The sequence below is a fragment of the Lynx rufus genome, unplaced genomic scaffold, assembly GCF_022079265.1.
Source record: "Lynx rufus isolate CCGP_SWC_20201006 ecotype Redwood Valley unplaced genomic scaffold, mLynRuf1.p SCAF_2, whole genome shotgun sequence".
In the NCBI taxonomy this organism is placed as follows: domain Eukaryota; kingdom Metazoa; phylum Chordata; class Mammalia; order Carnivora; family Felidae; genus Lynx; species Lynx rufus.
The window spans coordinates 202,000,952-202,027,562 of record NW_025814834.1 but is presented as its reverse complement, the minus strand read 5'-3'; the positions used below and the strand labels follow the sequence as shown (position 1 = coordinate 202,027,562).

The 26,611-nt window shown below is 40.8% G+C and overlaps 1 protein-coding gene across 2 annotated transcripts in view; it reads right to left on the bottom strand.

The window, feature by feature from the left end:
- The window catches only part of WASF2 (WASP family member 2), a 72,869-nt gene that overhangs the window by 17,105 nt on the left and 29,153 nt on the right, over positions 1–26,611 (bottom strand). The window contains exons 1-2 of one of the 2 annotated variants that reach the window (XM_047085726.1): positions 5,529–5,613; positions 4,189–4,361 (exon numbers count right to left, since the gene is read on the bottom strand). In XM_047085726.1, coding sequence (XP_046941682.1) covers positions 4,189–4,318 — 130 coding nt within the window. In that variant the 5' untranslated portion in view covers positions 4,319–4,361; positions 5,529–5,613. Of the gene's footprint in view, positions 1–4,188; positions 4,362–5,528; positions 5,614–26,611 lie in introns of those variants that run through there. The other variant, XM_047085725.1, reaches the window with a different exon arrangement.

Here is a 26,611-nt window from a genome sequence, read left to right as displayed (position 1 = left end):
CATACATCATTCAACAAACATTTACTGAGCTTCTACTGGGTGCCAGATTCTACACAAGATAAAACATTGGGGTTCAAGGATAAACAAGACATGACTTCTGCCTTCAGAGAACTTTTAATTTAGTATAAGAGATACAGAAAAGTTTCAACACAATGTGGCAAGTAATGATACAGCTCAGAGGAGCACTTAGTCCAACCTAGAAGAGATCCTTGAGCTAGGCCTTGCAAGAGCAGCTGCAAGGATGGTGAGGGTACTCCAGGCAGGAAACAGCAAGGGCATCGCATGCAAGTATGAGAGTATGGTCTCTCTCACAAATACTATAAGTAAGTGATAAATCATTCTTCCTTCCTTTTCCCCCCTCTTTTCCTTCCTTCTCATTAAAAAAAAAAAATCTTTTAAAAAGATTATAAAATGGGAGGGGTGCCTGGGTGGCTCAGTCGGTTAGGCATGCATCCGACTTCAGTTCAGATCATGATCTCATGGTTTGTGAGTTCAAGCCCTGCGTCCTGCTCTGTGCTGACAGCTCAGAGCCTGGAGTCTGCTTCCGATTTTGTGTCTCCCTTTTCTCTCTGCTCCTCCCCTTCTCATGCTCTCTCTTTCCTTCAAAAATAAATATTAAAAAATTTTTTAATAAAATAAAAAATAAAAGGATTATAAAATGGGAGATGGATGGCAGAAAATGAGATTTGAAAGGAAGGCGGGTTTTGAAAAGTCTTTTATGCCAGGCCAAGAAACTTAAACAATTCCACAGTGAGGAACAGGGGAGATTTCTAACATTTGCACTCTTATGTACGTACATATGTACGTACGTACGTATGTATGCATACATTTATTTTTTGTTCATTCATTCATTCGAGTAGGGGAGCAGGGAAGGGGATAGGGAGAAGGAGAGAGAGAATCTTAAGCAGATTCCTCAGGGCTCGATCTCAACAGCTCAGGGTTCATTATCATAATCTGTGGGATCATGACGTAGGCCGAAACCAAGAGTTGGACATTTAATCGACTGAGCCACCCAGGCACCCTTGTACTCTTATTTTAAAAACACTTTTGGGGCACCTGGGTGGCTCAGATGGTTAAACATCTGACTCTTGATTTCGTCTCAGGTCGTGATCTCATGGTCATGAGATGGAGCTCTGTGTTAGGCTTCGTGATGAGTGTGGAGCCTGTTTGGGATTCTCTTTCTCTGCCCTTTCTCTGCTCTCTCTCAAAATAAACAGACATTAAAAAACAAAAAACAAAAAACTTTTAAATTGCAAAAGTTAACACAGACTTAACTTTTAAAAAGTCAAATAATTCATAATTATAAAAGTAAAAAGTGAAATTTGCATTTTGAGCAGACCACTCTGGCAGGGATTAAAGTTTTAAGATTTGTAAGATCTTTAGGTTTATATATTTAAGAGGACTGATAGAGAAAGGGAGGCCAGAGGGAGGCTAAGGCAACAGTTAATTTTATTATTTTTTATTATGTTTGCTTATTTGTGAGAGAGAGAGACAAAGCACAAGTGGAGGAAGAGCAGAGAGAGAGACACACAAAATTCCAAGCAGGCTCCAGGCTCTGAGCTGTCAGTGCAGAGCAGGCCGCAGGGCTCGAACCCATGAGCCGTGAGATCATGACCTGAGCCAAAGTCGGATGCCCAACAGACTAAGTAACCCAGGCGCCTCTATTTCTTTTTTTAACTTTATTTATTTAGAGAGAGAAAGGGAGAAAGGGAGAGAGCGAGCGAGAGCGAGAGAGCGCGCACACGCACGCAGGGGTGGGGCAGAGAGAGAGAGGGAGACAGAATCCCAAGCAGGCTCCGCACTGTCCGCACAGAGCCTATTGTGGGGCTTGAACTTACAAACTGTGAGATCATGACCTGGGCTGAAGTCAGACACTTAACCCACTGAGCCACCCAGGCACCCCAAGGGAACAGTTTAGGTGAGAGTTAACGAAGGTCTAAACCAGGGTGGTGTTGGCAGAGACACAGCAGAGAAATTCTTTGGAAATCTTACTTTACCTCTTACTGGCTGTTGTCTCTCTAGGCAAGTTACTTTTCTGAGCTTTCATTTCTTCACCTGAAAAATGGGAATACCACCACCTACCCTCACAGGATCACTGAATAGATTAAATGAGATCATCTATGTCAAGATCCTATTAAAACCTGGCATAAAGTGGGCAATCAACAAATGTGAGTTCCCCTCTCATCGCCCTCTCCCCTTAAAAATTATTTATTTCTGTCTCCTCTGGTAGATTATAAGCTCCTATAAAGCAGAGACCTTTTTTCTTTATTTTTTACATTTATTTTTGAGAGACAGAGAGATACAGAGCATGAGCAGGGGAGGGGCAGAGAGAGAAGGAGACACAGAATCCAAAGCAGGCTCCAGGCTCCGAGCTGTCAGCACAGAGCCCGATGTGGGGCTTGAACCCATGAACCGTGAGATCATGACCTGAGCCGAAGTCAGACGCTCAACTGACTGAGCCACCCAGGCGCCCCTGGCAGAGACCATTTCTTATTATCACTCTATTCCCTCAGCATCTGGCACATAAAATATGTTCAATACATGTTTATTGGATTAAAAAAAAAAAAAAAAGGGTCAGTTAGCTCTACAATGTGAGGAAATCTTGTTTCTGTAGGTACAAACCAATCCTGGCCCTCAGGTCAGCTTCCTCAAGATGGGAGTGGTCTGATCACAAGTGAGAGAGTGAGCAATGACATCCATCAACACTACCCTGGAAAAACACCTGAGAGAGAGCATAACTCCTGCTGAGTGAGAGTAAGAAGCATCATTAGCTAGATGTCCTTTGTCCTATGGAGAAGGAACCGGTGTGTGATTGACTTGCACCCATTTGGCCTTCTCAGGGTGACAGAAGCAGAAATGATGCTTTTAAGAAGCACTGAGGCTCTCTACAGCCTTCATGTGCTTCCTTGTCAGCTGCACTGCTACTGCACTGCTGTCAATGTTCCTTTGTGTAAGACGGGCACTGGCAGGGTTTCGTTTCTTCGTGACGCCCCATCCAGGTTTCCCTAAGCCCTAGATCAACAGAGATGGCCTCTGGAGCTAGGAAAAGGCTTAGGAATCTCAGACCCCATACATCATATGGTCGCAGAACTCTGTCTCCTCAGGCCCCTGTTTTAAAGGCAGGGCCTGTTACTATCTGGGGGAATGCAGGCTTTCCTGATACCCCACTGCCTTCACTAAGGGTAGTAGTGATTCAATAGAAGGGGTGAATGTCTGAAAGAATTCATACCAAGATGCCTTTGCTAAGGAAGATCACTAAAATGGCAATTTGACGAAGGTTCTTATGGGAGCTGGAGTGGCACTAAGACAAATGCAGAGCCTATCCAAGCGTCTGCCCTTCCCCTACCTCAGCTTCAAACAAAGTCAGCTTGATTCACAATGAAATCCAAACCATGCATGTACTCCACCCTAGGCAGTCTCATTCATTCTTGCCAATTAAAACAACAACAACAACAACAACAAAAATATCATTGAGCTGGCTTTCCCTCAACTCCAAAACAGACTGGGCTAACAACCGTCTTCTTGCTAGAGAAGAATGGCTCCAGCTACACTTTGTGTCATTGTGTGTTCATGCAGCTTGCAAAATTCCCAATACCCTAGAGACTGCAAAAGTAATTTGCACCCTGAACTTGGACCTGGGGGCTTGCAGCACAATTAAATGTGTACCGGGGTACACAAGTCAGCTAGAATCTGAGTGCATGTTTGCTTTACTCCTCTTTGGGAAGAAAAGTTGGGGGAGGGGGTGTAGGGTAGAGAAAGACTATTGGCACATTTGAGGCTTCAACAAAGTCAGCTACATTGAACAGCTCGTGCAATTATGGGCACATTCCCCAACCCAAGATACTGCTCTGTGAACCTCCCACTTTACACACAGAGAATTCTGCTCTGTCATTCCATCTGCAGTTTCTGCTGCAGCCCTTCCTGCCACCCTTCCCACAGATTTCTTTTGAAGCAGGTGGAGGGGGAGGTGGAGGGAACCTAGAGGGTGGTGGTAGATGAAGAAAAGGTTGAGGGGAAGAATTCTGTACCAAAAATGAACCTCTCTTTGGGGAGAGGGGGAGGGATACATTTTCGCATTACCTAGGGAAGGCAGATGGGGGAGAAATAGGAGCACGGGAGGAGAAGGAAACTAAATAAAGAGCACCAACGACCCCTGAGGGCAAAGCACAGGCTCTCTGCGGCACTCACTCAGGCTGCCCAGCTGTCGGATGACATTTGCCAGGGTGATGTTGGTCACGCATTCCAGCTCGCTTCTAACGCTAGGCAACGTCTGACGGCACAGGTGCCTTGGCTCGATGTTCCTCGTTACTAACGGCATGGTGGACCTGCTTCAGGCAATGTTCTGAATGATGAAAAACAACCTAAAAAAGAAATAACAGGAAAGTATTACTCAACCACAAATTCCAGGCACACTAGGGCTGTGTGAGTCTTTTTTTTCTTTTGTCTTGTTCTGATCTAAAACAGCTTTAAAAAAATCTCTCCCCCATCATTTCTTCTTTTTTAAGCTCCCCCCGCCCCAATCTTTAAGGTTTGCTATTAGAAGGCTTGCCGGATCAGTTTAGAAATTCTGAACTAGTGACTGCTGGCTGAGTTACACAGGCAGCATAAAAACCTAAAAACCTTAAAATAACAACGACGCTCCAACCAACAAGAGTCTCCAGAGGCAAGGAGGCATGGTCAGAAAACAGTCCATTCAGCAGGCTCTGGATAGTACGGACAGATCCTATCCTTGGTGTATCCATAATCAGGACAGATCAGATTCCAGATGATCAATTATAAGGATCAAAAAAGAGCTGCTGTCATCTGATCATCTCCACAACGGAAATTAAGTTGCCAATAGCAATTCCATTGATCTACATCAGGACATAACTTCTCCAGTTCTTCCCTGATGGATGACTGTTAATGTACAACTAAACACTAGCTGCCAGTGTCTATTAACACTACTAAAGTTTAGTCTGTAAATTGACAGAATTAAAGAATATCAAGGAAAATTTTACACGTTCAATATGTCAAACATGATGCTAAAGCAAACTGTGCTATAAGATTCCCTAGTCCTTTCTCATCTACCCAAGAGCTCCCTTTCTCTCTATTCGTATCCGGATCAACACACCTGGGCCAAAAGGCTCTTGAGCCGGCAGGAAGTGTCTGGAGCAGATCCGGAAACCTTCCAGTTACCGTTTCTTATCCTGTCAGCTGAGCCCCTTTCCCTAGGAAATCCCCACCACTTCAGGTTCATGCTGAGCTATTGTTTTAGAATTAGATTACCAAATTCCTAGCTTTACAAGGATAGGAGGAGGTTTTAGTCTCAACAAAATGGGTATGACTACAGCCAAGGCATACCAGGCTGTTCCTGTTTCTCGTGAAACTAAAGAAATTTAAAACAGCCTAATGGTTTTCATGCTAGGGAAAATGCAAATTCACTTCAAATGAAAAGGTAAAGCATAAAGGTAACATACCCAAGTCCCCAGTATTCCCAATTCTTCATTTAATTAAAAAGAAAAAAAAAAAGGCAAAACAGGTTTACTTACATCAAATCTTAAAACACCAGCTCATCACCAAAAAAAGTTGATTGTGAATACAAAAAGCTAAGTATCACAAATCTTAAAAGTGAACCAACATATTGTCTGACCAAAAGAAGAAGGAAAAAAAAAAGCCCTTCAGGCTCAAAGGGGGAGTAGAACCCTTTGGAACAGACTGCTCCTTGTTATGGACATTCTGATCTACTAAGAGTAAAAATAAAACAGGAAGCCAGCAGCTTGGGGAACAAGATTTCCTGTCACCAACAGCAACAGCCCAAGAACCAAGAGAATCAGCTGTTTGCTCATAACTCTGAACCTCCCTTTAATAGTCACTGTGTGGCAGCTGTGCCTATCTTTGGGGTGCAGAGGTGTTTCCTGAATATTTGTCTACTGTCTAAGGAAATAATTTTCATTCCATTCCTCTGCTAAATTCCCCTTTGACTCAACAGGTTTTCTAATCCAAACTCTGGACTCTCCCTTCCAGTTGAACTCTTCTTCTCTACATGGTGTAGAGGTACTAAGATGCAATCATTAGTAACTCACTGGTGAAAGAGTTTAGAACAAGAAAGGAGGCAGGAGGTTGCAAATGAAAGAACCTCACAGGGCTCTGTACACCATCCTCTGGATGCTCTTATACTCTCAAATTTCAAGCTTTCTGGAAGAATCAAATTCGATGGTACAGCCAGAGATGATTGAAAACAGCCACTGTGGCTCCCTCTATTAGCAATCATTTCAGTACTTGTTCCAGCTTCTCAGAGGAGCTAAAGGAGCCAGATCCCCTTGAAATTGTACATCAAATGTGGCCACTGACAAGGCATTCCAGATGTTCTCTCTGGACACCTAATGGAAACTGGATTCCAGATGGCTAGGTACATGTAGAACTGGGGGCCAGGAGGAGGTTCTTGTAACACCTTGGTACTTTAGAATTTATACTTTCCCAAGGGCCTTGAGTAAGCAGAACACAAATGGAGTCAACTCTCTGTCATATGGTGGGGGGGGGGGGGGGGGGGATGGGATACAAGTTTCCAATAGCAAGATGGCTTCTTATCACTAAAAAAACCAGTTCCCACAACCAGCTAGAGAGTGTAGAGGCCACTTTTAGGCAAACAGGCTTGAGCAATGGAATGCAGAAACAGGGCCACAGTGACCACCTGGTTGAATACAGACAGACCCATCAGGTAACCCCCTCAAAATATCCGTAGGCCCTAAATGACCAATGGGCTACTTGCAACTAGGCACAGCTACCAAAAATGGGAGAATTCCATATGTCCCCATACCTCCTTCACCTTCCCTCTTTAAAAACAGCCTCTATACCTCTATACCTCATTACAGACAGCCTTCCCCTGGCTGTCCTCCCCACTGTTCCCCTATGGTGTATTCAATAAACTTCTATCTCCTTTGTTCTGCCTTGGGTGAATTCTTGTCACTGCCTGCACCATCAGCTTCCACCCGATCAGTGATCATTTGGGGCCCTCATCTGATTGGGAGAGACACCCCATTTAGACACCACAGACAGTACTCAAGAAATGACAATATGTCAATATCTATCAAGACAAAACAAACAGAAAAGTAAATCTGCTACTAAAAAAAACCACTTAATATGTTTCAGAACCACCAATGAGAAACAAGATTCCCTGTTATATGGAATTACCTGAATCACTGTTCATTTTCCTTTTGGATAATCAAAGTTAATTATATTCTGGGGCACACCTGGGTGGCTCAGTCAGTTCGATGTCTGACTTCAGCTCATGATCTCATGGCTCGTGAGTTCGAGCCCTGAGTCGGGCTCTGTGCTGACAGCTTAGAGCCTGGATGGAGCCTGCTTCCAATTCTGTGTCTCCCTCTCTCTATGCCCCTCCCCTGCTCGTGGACTGTCTCCTTCTCTCTCTCTCTCAAAAATAAACAAGAACCTTAAAAAAATTTTTTCAAGTTAGTTATATTCACCATAAGAAGTATGGAATTATGCATGATCTGAAACACAACAGTAACTTCGTTAGGAAAAAAAAAAAAAAAAGCCTACATTCCAGTGAAGATAAACTTAGAAATGGGCAAAGACTCTCAAGGCTCTTGACTCAACTCAGCTTCAAGTTGTGCCATTCAAACATACTAGGGTTAGTACCGTGACTCTGATAACCTTACTAGCTATGTGATCTTGGGCAATTTTCCTGGAGACATTAAGTAATGTAACATACATAAAATGTCTACTACAAGGCTAAATAAAAAGGTAGTTATTTTGTAGTACATGGACCCTAGGAAAATCTTACTGTAAAATCAACTTTATGCATTGATAAATATTTTTAAACACCTTCAACTATAGACATATTATGTGGTAGAACGCAAAGATGAATGTAAAGATGAAACAAATGCAAAGACGAAACCCTGGACTTAAATGAAATTTACTGAGGTTTTTTTCCTCCAGAGGTTGCTCCCAGCCAGGCTTCTGGACCTCCTGAAGAACACACATTCTCTCTCTCTCCACTCTTTCACACTGAGTTCCTCATCTGATCCACAGAACAAAGAAAATGATTAGAGTGACTATTTTCTCAATTCTCCTCAAGACCGTACATAACTACTAGCACCATTCCAGATGCATTGGAGAAAAAGTTAATACATTATATACAATGGATGCCTAATGGCATTAGGGTTTAATTCTCTCATGGAAATCCAGTTGAGAAAGGCTCCTCTATCATCAGTAGTCATTTAGTGGAAAATCTGTGGAGTACTGGGTGTTGAGAAACCACTGTATTAAGGAAGTAACATGGCCAAATTTGCATTTTAGACAAGTCATTCTAACAGAAGCAAAGAAGTTATATTTGGGCAGGAGAAGGCTGGAGATAAATAGATCAGTTGGGACTCTTCACAGGTTAAGACAATGACAATAGAAATGGAGAGGCCCACTACAGCCAGCAAATATGAATGAGGACAGGTTGTAGGGGTAAGGCTAACTCTTCAGTCCTATTTGCTACTCTCTCAATAGGTTTGTACAGTTATACTCACAAAGTGATAAGACGTATGTCTCTTTTTAAAAGTATCATGAAAAGGGGTAGTAAACGCTAGTGTCAGTGACAGAAAAAAAGAGAAAGTGAAGAAAACCAAGAAAGTTGTGGTTCTTAGATGCCAAAAGAAGTTTTGGAGCCATGAAAGAGTGAATGACCTGTCTTCACAGAATCAATAAAGTTCTGGGGCACCTGGGTGGCTGAGTGGGCTAAGTGTCTTACACTTTTTTTTTTTTTAAACGTTTTATTATTTTTTTGAGAGACACAACAGAGTGCGAACAGGGAGGGGCAGAGAGAGAGACACACACAGAATCGGAAGCAGGCTCCAGGTTCTGAGCTGTCAGCACAGAGCCCGACGTGAGGCTCGAACTCACAAACTGCGAGATCATGACCTAAGCCAAAGTCCAACACTTAACCGACTCAGCCACCCAGGATCCCCAAGCGTCTGACACTTGATTTCAGTTCAGGTCATGATCTCAGGGTCCTGAGATTGAGCCCTGGGTCGGGCTCTGCGCTGAGTATGGAGCCTGCCTAAGACTCTCCCTCTGTCCCTTTCCATTGCTCACACACATTCCCCCTCTCTCAAAAACAACAACAGCAAAACAAACAAACAAAGTTCTTTTTCAGTTATATTTTACTTTGATTAGGGAATTATATGCTATAATGATATTTGCTAATATGGGGTTTGAGAAGGTCTTACACCTTGAGAGATGTTACACAGGAGAGGACTGACCACTGTGGAGATAAAAGTTATAGAGAAACAGACTTCAGTTTAGTTAGCTCCTTTTAATTAGAGCAGTCCTATATTAGAATGGGTTCTCTTCAGAGGTTATGAGTTCCCAGTACAGTCCTGTGGATGACCAGCTATCAGGAATGTTGCAGGAGACATTCCCAGACTGTAGGATGTTGATGTTGAGAGGTCAGATTGGATGACTTCTACAATGTCTTCTAAATCAAAGATGATAGATATAATTCTCACTCTGGGCTTCAGTTTCCTCATCTGCAAAATAAAGAGACTAAGCTAGATGATTTTTAAGAAGTTCTAAAATTTTTAGATTTGCTTCTAAGTTGCTATAACCTCCTTACTTGGCCAACATGGACTTGCATTCTGAACACAAGGCCTGAAGCAGGTCTAAGAACTGTAGAGAGGGATGGGTCATGGCTATGAATCAAACCCTCCTCCACATCTAGATTCATCTAGTTACCAGGACCTGCAGGATATAGAATGGTCCAAAGGACGTTTCAGACAGAGCCCCAAGGTTAAGTTATTTACATCCTGGGCGGCTCCCAGGCTGATCTGGGAGTTGGCTATCCAAGTAAGTCCAAAGGAAAAACTGGCTTTGGAACAGTTCCAGACATGCAGCCAGACTCAGTAGCAACCCCATCTTTACTCCTGGCTATTTTCAGCTTAAGGGACTTGAGAATGAGTCTGAGAACAAGTAAAAGACTTTAGGCATCCCTCCCTAGCCATGAGCTGGCAGTATATGGACCAGTCTAGACTGTCAGTACCATGGCAGAATTCATGCTTTGAAATGAAGACTGGATGAGGTATTCTCTAAGGTCCCTTCAAACAGTAAGATTCTACAGGCCTATATATTAGAAGTTACCACAAAATACTTATATATAACATGTGGTCAGTATAAAGTCAAAAGGAGACTTTGACATCTACCCTACACTCTCACAACTCTGATTCCAACACCCTGAAGCAGAATTAGGGTGAGGTGAAAAAGACAGAGGGTGGAAGAAGGTCATAAAGGAAGGCTACATGTGAGGGAGGACACATTCATCTTTACCCCACTCTGAATTCCTGTTATTACCAGGACAGAAGACAAATTACTGCTCATTCTGGTAGTAATATTTATTACTAGCTACTTATTATAAATAAATATACAATGCTTCATTTAGAGCCAAGGTCACTGACAACACCTGCAGATTTCTATGGTTCCATCCCAAAACAAGTATATCTGAGCTATAGCAATAACCATAACAACAGAAATGCTTCTCAAGGCAGTTCCTCTTTGGAACATACCCCCAAAATGCTGATCAGCAGTAGCAGGGGATGAGAACATGTGGGGATGTTATATGTGTGACAATTAGGACTTCTGCTTTCACTTCAGCATTTCCCACTGTTCTACAGTTAACAGCAATGTGGATCGGGGCCTATGAGAAGAGCTTTACTTTGTAGACCAGTTTCCTCTTTCAAGAGACAAATTTCTTGCATTCCACAGGGGTTCAAAATCCCAATTGAAAAGTCAAATAATCATTTGATTTCAAAATGATAGACAATACACAGACTTACTGTAATCTAAATCTGTCTACAAAAATGTTTAAAGAAGTATGAATTTACTGTTGCATACAGCAGTCCTCACAACTATGCAACAACCACAAGGAAGAATGCCTCATTATAGACTTAAGCATCCACCCACTTCCTGTTGAAATACTGGGTGAGGCTGAACCTACAAATATAACTAGACTCTTTCTAAACACAAAGAATTACTGACAAATCAGTTTAGGTCACTAACGTCCAAGAGAGATAGCAAGACAGAAATGAAACTCCTTTGGTTGACAGAGAAAGTATCTGACTGGGAGAACCAAAAAAGTTATCTGTGATCCAAAACCAGGAGAAGTTTCCAATTTCCCAAAGTAATGACAAAGGTGATGAACCTACATTCAATAAACCTAAGGCTCCTTCTTGTCCTGATTTGGTTTTGGGCAAGTGGTCCAGGAAACAGGACTTCTAAACTCCAGTATTTTACTCCTTGAGCACACTATTGATCTATCAAGGACCATTCATACCTGGTAATTCCATAAATTTCTATTACACTTTGGGGGCAATACCACCTTTTGTTCTTACCTTTATTACTTTTCAGGCTCTAATCATAGCTTTGCTCTTAAAGCTAAAACTGGGGGATCACCTTCACCTCTAAAATTGTTTTTTTCTAGTATAAACTATTCCACAGACAACTGCTTCTTTATTGGTGGAAATTAGGCTCTTTTAGTGTTGTCCATCTGGTTGTCCAAAAGAAAATACATTTAAACAGTAGACCTGGAACTTAGATTCTAGTTCTTAAATTTTGTTAATGTTTTATTTATTTTTGAGAGACATAGAGTGAGAAAGAGTGCAAGCAGGGAAGGGAAGATAACAGAAGATCTGAAGTGGACTATGTGCTGAGAGCAGCAAGCCCGATGTGGGGCTTGAATTCAAGAACTGTAAGATCATGACCTGAGCGGATGTCAGATGCTCAACCAACTGAGCCACCCAGGCGCCCCTGGATTCTAGTTCTTAATCTAATGATGACTGGCAAATGGGGGGACAATTTCAATTCACCCTTCTAGTTCAGCTTTGGGCTGCCCTAAAAAAAAAAAAATCTCAAAAGATGCTAATATAAAACTGAGATTTTGTTTGCAAAGTATTCTGATCTCCAAAGAAAGATTTATTCACATAAATATTTCTTGTATCTCCATCCTGGCCCAAGTTCCCTGTTATGTATCCACTTATAATATACAAGGTCTACAATGTTATCACTGATGACTTTCAGCTACAAACACAAAATTCATTTCACATTCATAATATAATGCCAATTTCTAGCAATACCCAATTCATCAAAGTGGAATGGTTTGAAATACGCCAAACTATCCATCCATCTAAATGGGCTTACTTCTACTGACTGAATACATATAAATTATGAATGATTTTACTTAGAAATGGAGAAATCTTACCCCTGGTATTTGTAGGTACTCAAGTACCAGATTCCTTTCAGCTGTAGTCATTAATTCAGCATTGAATTCATACAGGAGTCTAGCATGAAAAACAACTAAGCTCCTCTGAAAAACAAACACCAACATACAAACCAAAACAAAACAAAGCATCAAACCTCAACAAATCAGTTCACAAGATTACTAGAAATATGCCACTAACTCACACAAGCCCCAACAAAGTATTCTTCACTTGTAAGAGCTTCCTTTTTTTTATTTTTCGCCAATGACAAAGTGATCTCCAGTTACTGGTGCCTAAAAACCTGAGATAAGAGGGTAGATACAAAATGCATTCCTCTCCAAATACCCAGGCTTGAGTACCTGTGAGTAAGCCAAACCTGGGCATGTGCTACTTATGGGAACACACAGTTGGTTTTTATGGAAGAATGTCTAAATCCCACTTTACTATCTTACTCAAAGATAAAGTGGATGGGACTAAGTGCAACCTTTCTTTCTTGGTTCCTGCAAGTAGCAGTGAGTATTGCACTAGGTTAAGCTCCCTATAGACAGGTCACTGGCACAGCCACTGGTGATTAGATACAGAGGTGGGTTTGAAAAAGAGGGAGAAAGGAGATATTCAGAGCCAAACCACACATCAGGCACTGAGTCTCATTTCATCCTGCCAGCTGTCTAACCATTCATTTTAATCCCTATGATGCCTCACTTCATATTTCAAGCTTCTCTCTGGGATGGAAAGGCCAAAAAAGAAACTGACTTTACACAACTGAGAAAGGCCAGGGGGAAAAAGGTTGCAGAGCAACAACAAAAAAGGAGATTCAGCAAAATGTTTTGCTGACAGCTCAGGGCAACGTACAAACACACCGTGTGGTCATGGAGCAGGCAGAAGCAGCAGTCCTGGATGTGACTGTTAATATACCAACTTAAGTAAGGAGGGAGACCTAGCAATGACAACCGCATCTGAACACCAGGAAGTGGAATTATGGAGCAAACTGCAATTCCATATCAACTGTTCTATTCTGCCAGCTGTAACAAGAATTCATTCCTGAAAAAGTGTCACACACTCATCTGTCACTAATAGCCAAGCCGCCAGCAACTAAGAGTCAGCAGCAAAGGGCAGCTGTACATCTACTTCCTCTCACAAGGTCTATTCACCACTCAAAATATGGGATTTATAAGGAAAAGTCCTTGAACAGAGGGAAAGTAAGTACCCATTCTTTTTTTTCTACCCTCAGTTTACTAAGCAGTTACCAAAGCCGTCAAAACCTAATAAGCAGTGGTGTAGAGTAGCAAGAGCATGGACAGTAAGAGGCAGAGGTGTGGGTTTCAATTCCCAACTGCCAAATTTTAGCTTTGGGACCTTGGCAAGCAGTATAATCTCTCAGTCTGTTTCCTAATCTGTTAAATTAGTATAATGATTCCTAGTTTGTAAGGTTGTTATGACGAAAAATAAAATAATGCATGTGTAAAATGCTTAACACAGTGCCTGGCACCAAACAATTATAGTAATAGTCCTAGTGATGGGTACCTGGCTGACTCGACGAGTAGAGCATGTGACTCTTGATCTCCAGTCAATGATAATGTTGGACACAGAGCTTACTTTAAAAAAAATAGTGATTTCTGTTGTAGTCATAGTAGTAGTAGTGGAAGTACGTGTTCCACACATATCTAGCATTTAACTATGTGCCAGGCACTGTTCTAAATGTTTTTTTTTTTTTTAAGATGTAGTGACTTTAAACTTTTTTTTAAAGTTTATTTTTATTTATTTTGAGAGAGAGATAAAGCACGAGTTGGGGAGAGGCAGAGAGAGGAAAAAGAGAGAGAGAGAGAGAGAGAGAGAGAGAGAGAGAGAGAGAATCTGAAACAGGCCCCACATTTTCAGCACAGATGTGGGGCTTGAACTCACAAACCGTGAAATCATGACATGACCTGAAGTTGAATGCTCAACCAACTGAGCCACCCAGGTACCCCTGTTCTAAATGTTTCATGGGGCACCTGGGTGGCTCAGTCACTTGAGTGTCTGACTTCAGCTCGGGTCATGCTTTCACGGTTCGTGGGTTTGAGCCCCACATTGGACTTTGCACTGAGAGCACAGAGCCTGCTTTGGACATTCTGTCCCCCCTCTCTCTTTGCCCCCTATCCCCGCTCATGCGTGTGTGTGTGTGTGTGTGTGTGTGTGTACATGCATGCATGCTCTCTCCCAAAAATAAACACTAAAAAAAGAAAAACATTAAAAAATGTTTTATATGTGGTTCCCTCAACCTTTAAACAATACTATTAATAAGTTTCAGGTTGTATTAATACTTAACTAATTATAGTAGTACCCTTATCAATCAATGAATATCTATCAAGTAGACACTAAAAGACACAAGGAAGTATAAATTCCCTTCCTTGACTACAGGAGCTTATAATTTGAGGAGACAGATAAAACCAGTTTAGTAACAATACAGCAAATAAATAGAAGTTCAGTTATCAAATGAATGATGCAGTCAATGATAACAACAGAAAGGATGAAACAGTCACTGTGACTTGAAGGGATCAAACAGGCAGGATTTGGATATAAAGTATAAAGAGGGGTACACTTAGGATGTACACTAAGTAATGTATAGAATTGTTGGATCGTTATATTGTATACCTGGAACTAACATAACACTGTATGTTAACTATACTTGAATTAAATTAAAAAAAATAAAAAAATATCTAAAACATAATAATAATAATAATAATAATAATAATAATAATAATAAAAGAGGAAGGTTTTCCAAGTGGGGGTAATATAAGCAGAAGTCTTGAACTCTACCACTGAGAATTTATGGAAAAGTTACAATTCTAATGGGCTTTTTACCACATTTCATCAAATCTAAGATGCCATTGATTATGAGATGTATCATGATTCAAGTTCAAGAGATGTTAAAATGTGGGGAGGGGCACCTGGAAGGCTCACAGGTTAAGCACCCAACTCTTGATTTTGGCTCAGGTCTCGATCTCACAGTTCATAGGATTGAGCCTTGTGTGATGGGTGGAGCCTACTTGGAATTTCTCTCTCTGCCCCTCCCCAACTTGTTCTCTAAATAAACATTTAAATAAAAATAAAAATGTGGGGAAACGTGCATCTTAGAATCAATAAAATATATTTATTTTTTCTATAATATGAAAGGGTAGACAAAATGACCTTTAAAATTTCTCTCCAACCCTAAAAGGCTATGATTCTAGAACTCAGACTTCTACAAGCACATTCAAATTCCACCAAATCATTAACACCATAGAAGAACAAAGATAATAAAAATGAGAGATTGGAACTTTACTCCACTAATTATTTGCAAGGCTACAATATTTATCTCCTAACCAGTATGTTCGTATTTTCCTTTATATACTTGAACATAGAGCTATTTTAATATCCTTGTTTGCTAATTCCATCATCTCTGCCATTTCTGACTGTTTCTACTGAATGATTTTTCTCCTAGATATGGGCCACATTTTCCTGGTAAATCTGGTGACTTTTTTTTAAATGTATGTTTGTTTGTTTAGTTTGTTTGTTTAGAGAGATGCGTGGGGGGGGGGCAGGGAGAGAGAGGGGAGAGAAAGAAACCCAAGCAGGCCCCACACCAACAGCTCAGAGCCAGAGCCAAACATGGGGCTCGATTCCATAAACTGTGAGATCATGACCTGAGCCAAAATCAAGTCAGAAGCCCAACCAACTGAGCCACCCAGGCACCCCAAACATGGTAACTTCTGACTGGATGTTAGACATTATGCTATTACAATGTTGACTATCTAGCAATGTTGGTTTCAAAAGTGTCAGGCTTTATTCTGGTAGGTAGTTAAGCTACTTTTGGTTCAGTTGGGTACCTGTAAGGCTTGTTTTTAAAAAGCTTTGTTAGGATGGCTCTAGGGTAGCCTATACTCTATGGGTATTTTAACCCCAGTGCAAAGATGCGGCCCCTCTGCAATCTCTACTGGGTGCTCCCAGTGAGCACCATGGGCTCTCTATTCTGGCTGGTAGGAACTCAAACACCTCCCTGCTCATAGCTTCCTGGTCACTCTTTCCCCATTCTCCCTCAGTGTGATCCCAGTCATGTGTGTGGTCAGCAAAGATTCAATAAGACCCTGAGATTTTTTTTTTTTAATTTTTTTTTCAACGTTTTTTATTTATTTTTGGGACAGAGAGAGACAGAGCATGAACAGGGGAGGGGCAGAGAGAGAGGGAGACACAGAATCGGAAACAGGCTCCAGACTCTGAGCCATCAGCCCAGAGCCCGACGCGGGGCTCGAACCCATGGACCGCGAGATCGTGACCTGGCTGAAGTCGGACGCTTAACCGACTGCGCCACCCAGGCGCCCCAAGACCCTGAGATTTCTAGAGCAGTTCTTCTTCATAGCTTCCCCCTTTCCAGAACTCAACCACACTGCTTTCAGTTGCTTCAGCTCCCCTTGAACTATAATGTCTCTTCAGTTCAGCAAGACCAGTGTGCTCTGCTTGGAATCCCCCACCCTGCTCCATAGTTAGAAGAGACATCTAGGTGCAGTGTAAGCACGCGCGCGCGCACACGCGCACACACACACACACAGGAATACTACTTAGCCATCAAAAAGAATGAAATCTTGCCATTTGCAATGACATGGATGGAGCTAGAGTATATTATGCTAAAGGAAGTAAGTCAAAGAAAGATAAATACCATATTATTTCACTTATATGTGGAATTTAAGAAACAAAACAGATGAACATATGGGAAGGGGGGGTAAAGAGAGGGAAACAAACCATAAGAGACTCTTTTTAAAAAAAATTTTTTTTTAATGTTTATTTTTGCCAGAGAGAGAGACAGGGCATGAGCGGGGGAGGGACAGAGAGAGAGAGGGAGACACAGAATCCGAAGCAGGCTCCAGGCTCTGAGCTGTCTGCAGAGCCCGACGCGGGCTCGAACTCACAGACTGCGAGATCATGACCTGAGCCGAAGTCGGACGCTCAACCGACTGAGCCACCCAGGTGCCCCAAGAGACTCTTAACAATAGAGAACAAATTGAGGGTTAGTGGAGGGGAGGTGGGTGGGGGATGGGCTAGATAGCTGATGGGTAATAAGAAGGGTACTTGTTATGATGAGCACTGGGTGTTGTATGTAAGTGATGGATCACTAAATTCTACTCCTGAAACCAATACTGCATTGTATATTAACTAACTAGAATTTAAATAAAAATTTAAAAAGAAAAAAAAAAAGAAGAGACATTTAGACAGAAAGCCAGGTAATCACAGGGCTCACCTCTTTTATTTCCCTTCTCACAGGGATCACAGCCCTGTCCTTCCTGTTTAGGTCAGGGTTGATTTCCACTCTAGTTTTGCAAGGCCCTCCATAATAAAGAGGTATTATAAAGTATTATAATCTTAAAGTCTGATTAATTTCAATTTATCTTCAAGTACATACACAGAGTAATTCTAGGAATAACAAGGAAAAGTAGGTGTCCCGAAATCAAACAAACAAGAAAGCACTGCCAATAGGTATAATATCATTACCATAAGCATAGAACATATTTGGATGACATATTTAATTAATTTTTTGAATGATCACAACTGAGGACAATGACAGAAAGTTCTTTTCTTTCTTTTTAAAATTTTTTTTAACGTTTTTATTTATTTTTGAGACAGGGAGAGACAGAGCATGAACAGGGGAGGGTCAGAGAGAGGGAGACAAAGAATCTGAAACAGGCTCCAGGCTCTCAGCTGTCAGCACAGAGCCCGACGTGGGGCTCGAACTCACGGACCGCAAGATCATGACCTGAGCTAAAGTCGGCTGCTCAACCGACTGAGCCACCCAGGCGCCCCCAGAAAGTTCTTTTCTTACAGCTAATACTCATATAGGTGCCTACCACCTTCAAAAATCAATACAGCTTGGTGAACTCAGAGGGATGTTCAGTCAAGAGATTCAAGGATTTCCTGAGCCACTCATTATGTGACTTTGGGCTGGTTAATCTCTCTAAGCCTCATCTGTAAAATGGGAAAAATAAAATCTACCTCATATGATGGTTCTAAGGATAAAATGAGATAACATATGTGAGCCTTCTAGAGGGATGTCTAACACCCAGTAGGTACTCAGTAACTGACAGCTCTGATTACTATTAATTCAAAGGAATGCAGAGTTTGTTTAGACTCACCACCTGGTGGTAATGAAATAATTTAAGGACAGCAAATCAAATTAAACAGCATTGAGCACACTACACAAAAGGCTCTCCTAATTGATCCTCTTTTCTTCAGTCTCAGTGGAGGCCAAGTAGTAGGTGGGTCTCTTACCTTCTGGGACAGGCTCTTTGGGAGTGTAGAGACAAATACTGAGAAAGAAATAGATGGCCTCTGTTTATATTATGACAATTTTAAATATTAAGATAAAGAGTATCAGTCTTCCAAATCATAGTCAAAAATCAATTCAGTTTTTTCACTTTACAAACTTTGAAAGACAAATAGTCTCAAAGGGACTATTACTTGGATCATGGCATTTCTTTAAAAAAAAAAAAAAAATCCTTTCATCTTGAAGGCCCAAGGCAAATGTCACCACTTCTAAGAAGCCTTCCTTGACTCCTCTAGTCTGAAGTCATCTCTCCCTTTCCAAAAGTGCCAAAGAGGTATGCTGAACCTCTTTGATGGCAGTCATTACATTCTATGTTGTAGTACAGATTTTTGGAGTGTACAATTCTCTGAGTACAGGAACTGAAAAACAAAATACCTTTCAACCTAACAGAAGTAGTACTAACAACAGCAGCTAAGGGTGGGATTCTTAAAACTTCTTTGTATCCTATAGTGTCTGCTCAATAAGTGTTGAATGCCTAAAATATGACTGGTATTTATTCACGTTTTCTTATATATCTCTACTACTCAAAACACTTCTATGAAGTAAGTTTTAGCATTCTGATTTTACAGATGACAGAACTAAAACTAAGAGCAGTTCTGTAACTTTATCAAAGTCACACAGTCAACTTTTAAACCCAGGTCTATCTATGTCAAAAGTTTATGCTTATTCCATGACTCCACACTGACTTTTCAAAAAAACACACAAACCAAGAAATTATACAAATAAGCTCCTATTTCTCATTCTCATACACAAGTGCCACGAAGCCCTAGACTAGTTTCTTCTCCCTTGAAAAAAGACTGCATGCTAACACAAGAAAGCCTTCCTGACATATTTACCCTAGAACTGAAACGGTGTTAATGAGGATAACATACTGCTTTCTCCCTCTCTACACCCAATTTTAGCCAGCTGCTCAGGGGCTTCACATCTTTCACTTTAAACAACATAAACACTGGCTCATTTAAAGTGCCAGCCTCACATAACATGCTTAGATGCTACTGCTTTTCAAACAAACTCCTGTTTTCAAACAGCCAGGCATTTGGGGTTCCATCACTTCTGATGAGTCACTTTTATCTGCAGGGTCCCTGAAAATCACTTTAAGTTTCATTCTCTGTGCACTGTTTGGCTCATCAAATCTTGTCATCAGGGGCTTTTTTTTTTTTTAAGCACCTCATCTTTCATCTTCTTTTACAATGAACCAAAACACATTCCCATGGGTAATTCTTAAACTATATATGTATTTTTTAAAATAATACTCTTCTGACTTTTTCCAAAGAGCATGGTTGTTTTCCCTTTTTAGCCCAAGTAAAGATAATTATATCAGAAGTGATATAATTTTCCCCCATTTCTTTCTGCATACGGGGAATACTGAAATGATAAGTCTTTTTTAATTATTAAATGTAAATACCTCATTAAATATAATCCAATTACTTTAAGTGTAAAAAGGAAGTAATTACAATATGTACATGTATTCTTGCCTGGTAGATTTAATATCTTAAATTAATCTTTTCAGCATTAATATTTTAAATTAACCTTTGACATTTGAAAAATGCAAGAAACTGATGTCTCTTTTTAAAAATATATAAAGCTGTACTTTATGGATCTTTGTTGTGATTTCACCTACAAACAATTTTAGTGAGAATAGCCCCACTCCCACAGAGAGGGGTAATTAAATACCACCTGCCCTAACTGAACTGGTATTTCTTGTCTGCCATAAATCATGTTAAAGGGTCTAATGCCTTCTGGGACAAAAAGCCAAGAGATGAATTCTGTCATTCTAATAATCACAAAAGCTTTACTTACAAAGACAATTCCAGGCCAAAATTTGTTAGAAGGATGACTTTGGTATAGTACCCTAAATTTTCCATTACCTAATTTATATTCTGTGACTACCATTTTAGCTCTCTAAGACCACCCCAAGCATTCTCCCTTCTCTCTGGTCTCTAGCCCTTCAAGTTTGCTGTTACAATAGTTTCCCTCAGCAGCCATCTGGTTCTTTGGTTTCTACTCTTGTTTGGTGACCAAGGGCAAATAAATTGCAAAGCTAAATCTCTATGAACTGCTTTGAAAATGGGCTCTGCCACGGTCTGTGCTCTGAAAAACCTCCATTAAAATGGAGGGAAAAGGCTTACACAGAAGAGGAATTAAGAAGATGATACTTTGTTTTGTTTTTCTATATCTTACCAAAATCTATCAGTGAGCGTTATTTTAAGATATGAATTATGTATATAGAAAAAGTAAAACTTGATTTAGATTAACACAGAACTTTTTCTAAACTTTAAAACTATATGAATATTTATGTTGTAGAGATAACAACCAGGGCCGTGTATATACAGCACTTTCCCTGCAAAAGAAAAGCTCTCTTTAAAGTACTAACAAGGGGCGCCTGGGTGGCTCAGTTGGTTAAGCGTCCGACTTCGGCTCAGGTCATGATCTCACGGTTCGTGAGTTCGAGCCCCGAGTCGGGCTCTGTGCTGACAGCTCAGAGCTTGGAGCCTGTTTCAGATTCTGTGTCTCCCTCTCTCTGACCCTCCCCCATTCATGCTCTGTCTCTCTCTGTCTCAAAAATAAATAAACGTTATAAATAAATAAATAAATAAAGTACTAACAAGCAGGGTGCCTGGTTGGCTCAATTGGTAGAGCATGCAACCCTTGATCTCACAGTTTGAAGTTCAAGCCCCACGGTGGGCATAGGGATTACTTAAAAATAAAATCTTTAAAAAAAATGTTTTTACTAAAATAAAATCTTAAAAAAAAAAGTATAAGAAGCGTTGTGTTTTCTGCAAGTCTCAAGGATTTCACTGAAATAGATTTTCCTGTTTAGACCCTATATTAATGAACCAAAGATGCAACTCTGCCTCACTAATACCACTTCCCAAAACAAATTAATGAAATGGAGGAGGGTAACTATGACTAACTCCTTCAGTCATTGATTATAGCCAGGTTGGAGCAGTTCCTGACTACATAAGGCTGGCTTCTGCTGTCATCCAGGCTAACTATGGAAAGCTATTTTACGGTTTGAAAGGATAGTCACATGGGTCATTGTGGGTTCCCTCATTCTCAAACACTGTAATGAATTCTGAACAGTTACCAAAGGTTAGCAGAAGGAATGGAGCCTGATATCTGATGATGATCACAGTCTTCCAGGACAGCACCATTACAAGACAACAAGGAATTTCACAGGTAAAAGGTATACCAGCAGCTAAAACTTAGCCCCTTTCAGGATTTAAATGATTCAAGTTTCATCTTGATAACACTGGTATTTTTGTACAAAATATATCTTATTAGGCCAGCACTTAAAAGTTAAAAAGGTGTCTTTAAATGCCTGCTGACCTAAAATTGCCACGTTCAATGCTTTAAAGGGATTGATTTTCTGGAGAAGGACAATAAGATGCCAAATTCTGTTCAATGGAGATCAGAATATTATTTGGTGAACCTATTCTGCACCTGTGGAAGCGAAAGAATAAGACTGACTTACACACCCCAGAAGGAGGATGGTATTTATCTTGGGCTCTCCCTATGACCTCTTTGGCAGCAAATGTAAGAAAGTCCTTTTTTGAGGCTAAGGGGCGTGCCCAAGACTTTCAACTACCCATTCAAGCAGGGTTACAATTCCCCTCCTCCATAATTAAGTTCTCTTTCCTACTCTCCATGCATGCATGAATTGCAATGACATTGACATGGGGGCCTGACATTAGTCTTTGAAGGTCATTTAAATCCTCCTACTTCCAAGCTGCCTTAAAAGCAATGCGTCATCCATTCCACAATGCCTGAGTGTGGGGTCTGACTAGATGGTACTCAAAGCATAAAAAGCAAGAGGGCTCCAAACTCAAATATCATAAAAAAAAAACAAAGAAATAAAACACAATAAAACTCAGTTGCTCAAGAGACAATAGTAAGAGAAACACTAAACTTTTAACACTGGATGAATGAAAACACTTCTGATAATTCCTTTTATTTAGGAAAGTAGAAAATGTCATTCACAATATAGTCCCTTTATATTGGCTTCAGTCTCAACTACTATCACAACTTCATACATACATACCCATCCCTGAAGTCCCACAGACCCTCCCATGGCTCCTGATTACATAATGTTCTCCCTTGCCTCCATACTTTTGTTCAAATCTGACCACCCACCACACCCTCACCAACTTCTAAGGTCTTCCAAGATTGAGCTCAAGTGAAATGTCTCTTGACATGCCTTGCCCCAGGGGAGCTTGACGCCCCTCTCCACACATTCTTTAAACTCCCGTAACACCCTGTGCATGCCTATCCCATCACACTGCATTAAAATGACTGATTTTCTTACTTGCTCTCCCACTAGACTGCAAATACTTTAAGGCTAGTGATCAATCATCTCTGATCCTAGTGCCTATCACCATGCTAGGTACAGAGAATATGCTCAATAAATATTAATCAAATGAGGGGCACCCGGGTGGCTCAGCTGGTTAAGCGTCCGACTCTTGGTTTCAGCTCAAATCATGATCTCACGGTTTGTGGGACTGAGTCCCACACTGGGCTCTGTGCTGACAGTGTGGATGGAGCCTGCTTAGGTCTCTCTCCCTCTCTCTCTGCCCCTCCCTTGCTCATACTCGCTCTCTCTCAAAATAAACTTAACTAACTTGAATTGAAATAAATTTAAGTAAACAAAAAAACCAAACAAACTTCAATATTAATCAAACGAATGAAGCCACAGTTAGTGGTTCTTGTGCTCTGGCCATTATGAAGGTGAGGATAGGGAGGGTGTCTGGACATTCAGTCTTAATAGTACTGCTTTCTGAGGGAAGAGAACTCAATCTGAATAGCCCAAGCTCGACCTTTGTTTTATTTACTTATTTTTTAAAAATTTTTTTAGTGTTTTTCTTTATTTTTGAGACAGAGAGAGACAGAGCATGTGCAGGGGAGGGGCAGAGAGAGGGGGAGACACAGAATCTGAAGCAGGCTCCAGGCTCTGAGCTGTCAGCACAGAGCCCGATGCAGGGCTCGAACTCAGAATGTGAGATCATGACCTGAGCTGAAGTCGGACGCTTAACCAACTGAGCCACCCAGGCGCCCCAACCTTTGTTTTAGAATTAAGATTCCTAGTAACTCATCAGATCACAAGACAGGATCTATACATACTCTACAAACCCTAGGAAATGATTAGAGGTCTAATCTGTATATAGCAGAGTGAGACATTAAAAATTAAAAAAAAAATTTAAAAAAAAATTTTTTAATTACAAAAAAACAACCAAGGCCATCCCAACCAACACAAGCTATCTGCCACCTCCCTTTTATTCATGCACCTCAAAGTTCTTATCTTCTAATGTAAAGAGAGAAATGATTAAGAGTTATCAGCCAAAGGAGACACAAAAGGCTAAGGAAGGTCAGAATAGGGTAAGTCATGAAAATCAGCACATTTTAAAAACTTGAAAGAAATCCAGGCTGTCATTAAAATCTCCAGGCACGTGGCCTAAAACATTAATAAGCCTCTGAACCTTTTCTTTCCCCACCAAATCAGCTTTTTGCCCCCCTCCCCCAGCACCAATACTTTGTCCCCACCAACTGACCCTGCCACCGGCCAACCTGCCTGCCTTTCTTTCTTTCCCTTCCTTCCTACCATTATAAATACAGATACAGATAGTGAGAATCTGGCAAACATATGACAGCTTCTAACCATATATGAGATTTGTATAAACTGATATCCACTTTTCCTTTTTCCTTTCTTCTTTCCCTTTTTTCTTTCTCTCCCTCTCTTTCAATGAGCCTTATGTACTGAGCACTTCTTTCCTTCCTTCCTCCCTTCCTTCCTCCCTCCCTCCCTCCCTCCTTCCTTCAATGAACCTTAGGTACTGAGCGCTGTGCCACACACTGGGGATAAATTCAACAATGTCCCTGCCCTCAGGAAGCTCAAAAGCTACTGAAGGGGACAAAATTACTCTTTTCATAAGTATGACTACACAAGATGTTGTGGAGGCATCCATCTCAGACTGCGGGCAGACGTAGTTAAGAAAGGGTGTCTTAAAGGACAAAAAAAAGTTTAGAGAAGTTTCAGATGAAGGGAGCAGTGTGTGCAGAGGCAAACAATGTTCCAAGAGCAGCAAATAGCTTGGTGTGGCTGAAGTACAAGAAGTCATGAGCGATAAGGCTAATAAGGTAGATAGAAGCTGAGGCACAGAGATCCTTGTATGCTGCACTATAGCACTTGGAGTGTGCTGAAGGCTACTGGGAACTATTTAAGATTGAGACTAGAGAGTGACATGATGGGATTTGCATTTAGAAAGCTCTCTCTGGCAGCAGTGTGGAGAACGTACTACATGAGAGGGTGAAAGACTGAGGCAGTATTCCAAGTGGAAGCGCTTCTAATTGATGGAGAGAATCTACATAATGGGAGAGTTACAACAGATGACAGAAAATACTCTGTACAGAGTTTGAGGCCAGGCTGTCACTGATAAGCTTTCCCTCTTGAACAATTAAATTATTTAGTCTCTCTGGGCCTCAGTTTTTACATTCTGAAAAATGTGTTTGTAAAAGTATTACCAGGGGGGGAACACTGGACTAGATTCAGTATCATCAACCTTACCTTAATGCTTTACAATTTACAGATACAAAAATTTTTAGAAATACGTGTAAGGTAATAAAGAATCGTGAGAGGGCACCTGCCCTGCTCTTTTGGTAGAGCACGTGACTTGATCTCAAGGCCATGAATTCAAGCCCCACGCTGGATGTAGAGATTATATAAACAAACTTAAAAAAAAAAAAAGAATTGTGATTTAGCAAACATCAGTGTGCCTGCCTACCACCTAGTTTAAGAATATCACCATTAGGGGCACATGGGTAGCTCAGTGGGTTGAGCGTCTGACTCTTGATTTTGGCTCAGGTCATGATCTCACCATTCCTAAGACCAAGCACCATTTCGAGCTCTGGGAGCTCTGCACTGACAGCTTGGGATTCTCTCTCTACCCCTCCCCCACAAGTACCTGTGCACACTCTCTCTAAAAATAAACTTAAAAAAAAAAAAAAAAAAAAGAATATCACCATTAGCTTTAAAGTCCCCTACATGCCTCTCCCCAAACCTATCTCCTTCCCTTTCACTCTGATGACACTATCCAGAAATGTGTTTACTATTCCCTTATTTTTCTTTACAGTTTTATCATATCTGTATCCCAAACCATTATAGTTTAGTTTCACATGTTTCTGTACTTCACATGAATCTAATGCACATTTTTCTGCAACCTTTCACTCTACTATTTGTTGGGATTCATTCATGTTGCAATGGCTGCAATTTAGTCATTTCTACTGTTACATGGTATTATATTATATGGCTATACCATGATTTATTTATTCAATCTAAAGTTGATAGATACTGGGATTTTTCCCAGTTTGGAATGCTTATGTTTTGCTATTGCCAACGAAGTTGCTATGGACATTTTTGTATGTCTCCTTGTACACATGTATAAGGTTGTTAAGGGTAGACACCTAGGAGTGGAACTGCTGGGTCATGGAGTATGAAAATCTTCAATCATGAGATAATGCCAAATTGTGTTCCAAAATGGGTTTACACTTCTGTTTGCTGGGTTCTGGTTGCTTCATATATCCTTGCCAACATATTTGGTCAGATTTTAATTTTTGCCAATCTGATGGACATAAAAGAATGTGTCACTGTAGTTTTGATTTGCATTGCCCTGATGACTGCTAATGAAGCTGAACATTCCCAACCCTTTTGATAGGAAGGAGCTACTTTTTATTTTTCCAAAACACCGAAATTATCTTCTCTGAAAGCCTAAAATGGCTGTAGGTCATTCAGAATGCTGCCTCCCAGTAATTAACCAGATAAAGACTGGTGTCTTTCAGCACCAGGGTAAAACTGTATGACCAAATCTCAGCCATACTGACACAGAGGCACACCTGAAATTTTTCATCTGAGAACTGAAGGTGAATTAGGGATTTTAGAAGGACTGAGACTGAGAAAATCTGAGAGGGAATGATCAGGGCAAATATGTGATACTTAAAACCCTTCAGTATCTGCCATCAATGTACTTCTTTAGTTTCCTTTCTGGCCACACCTTTC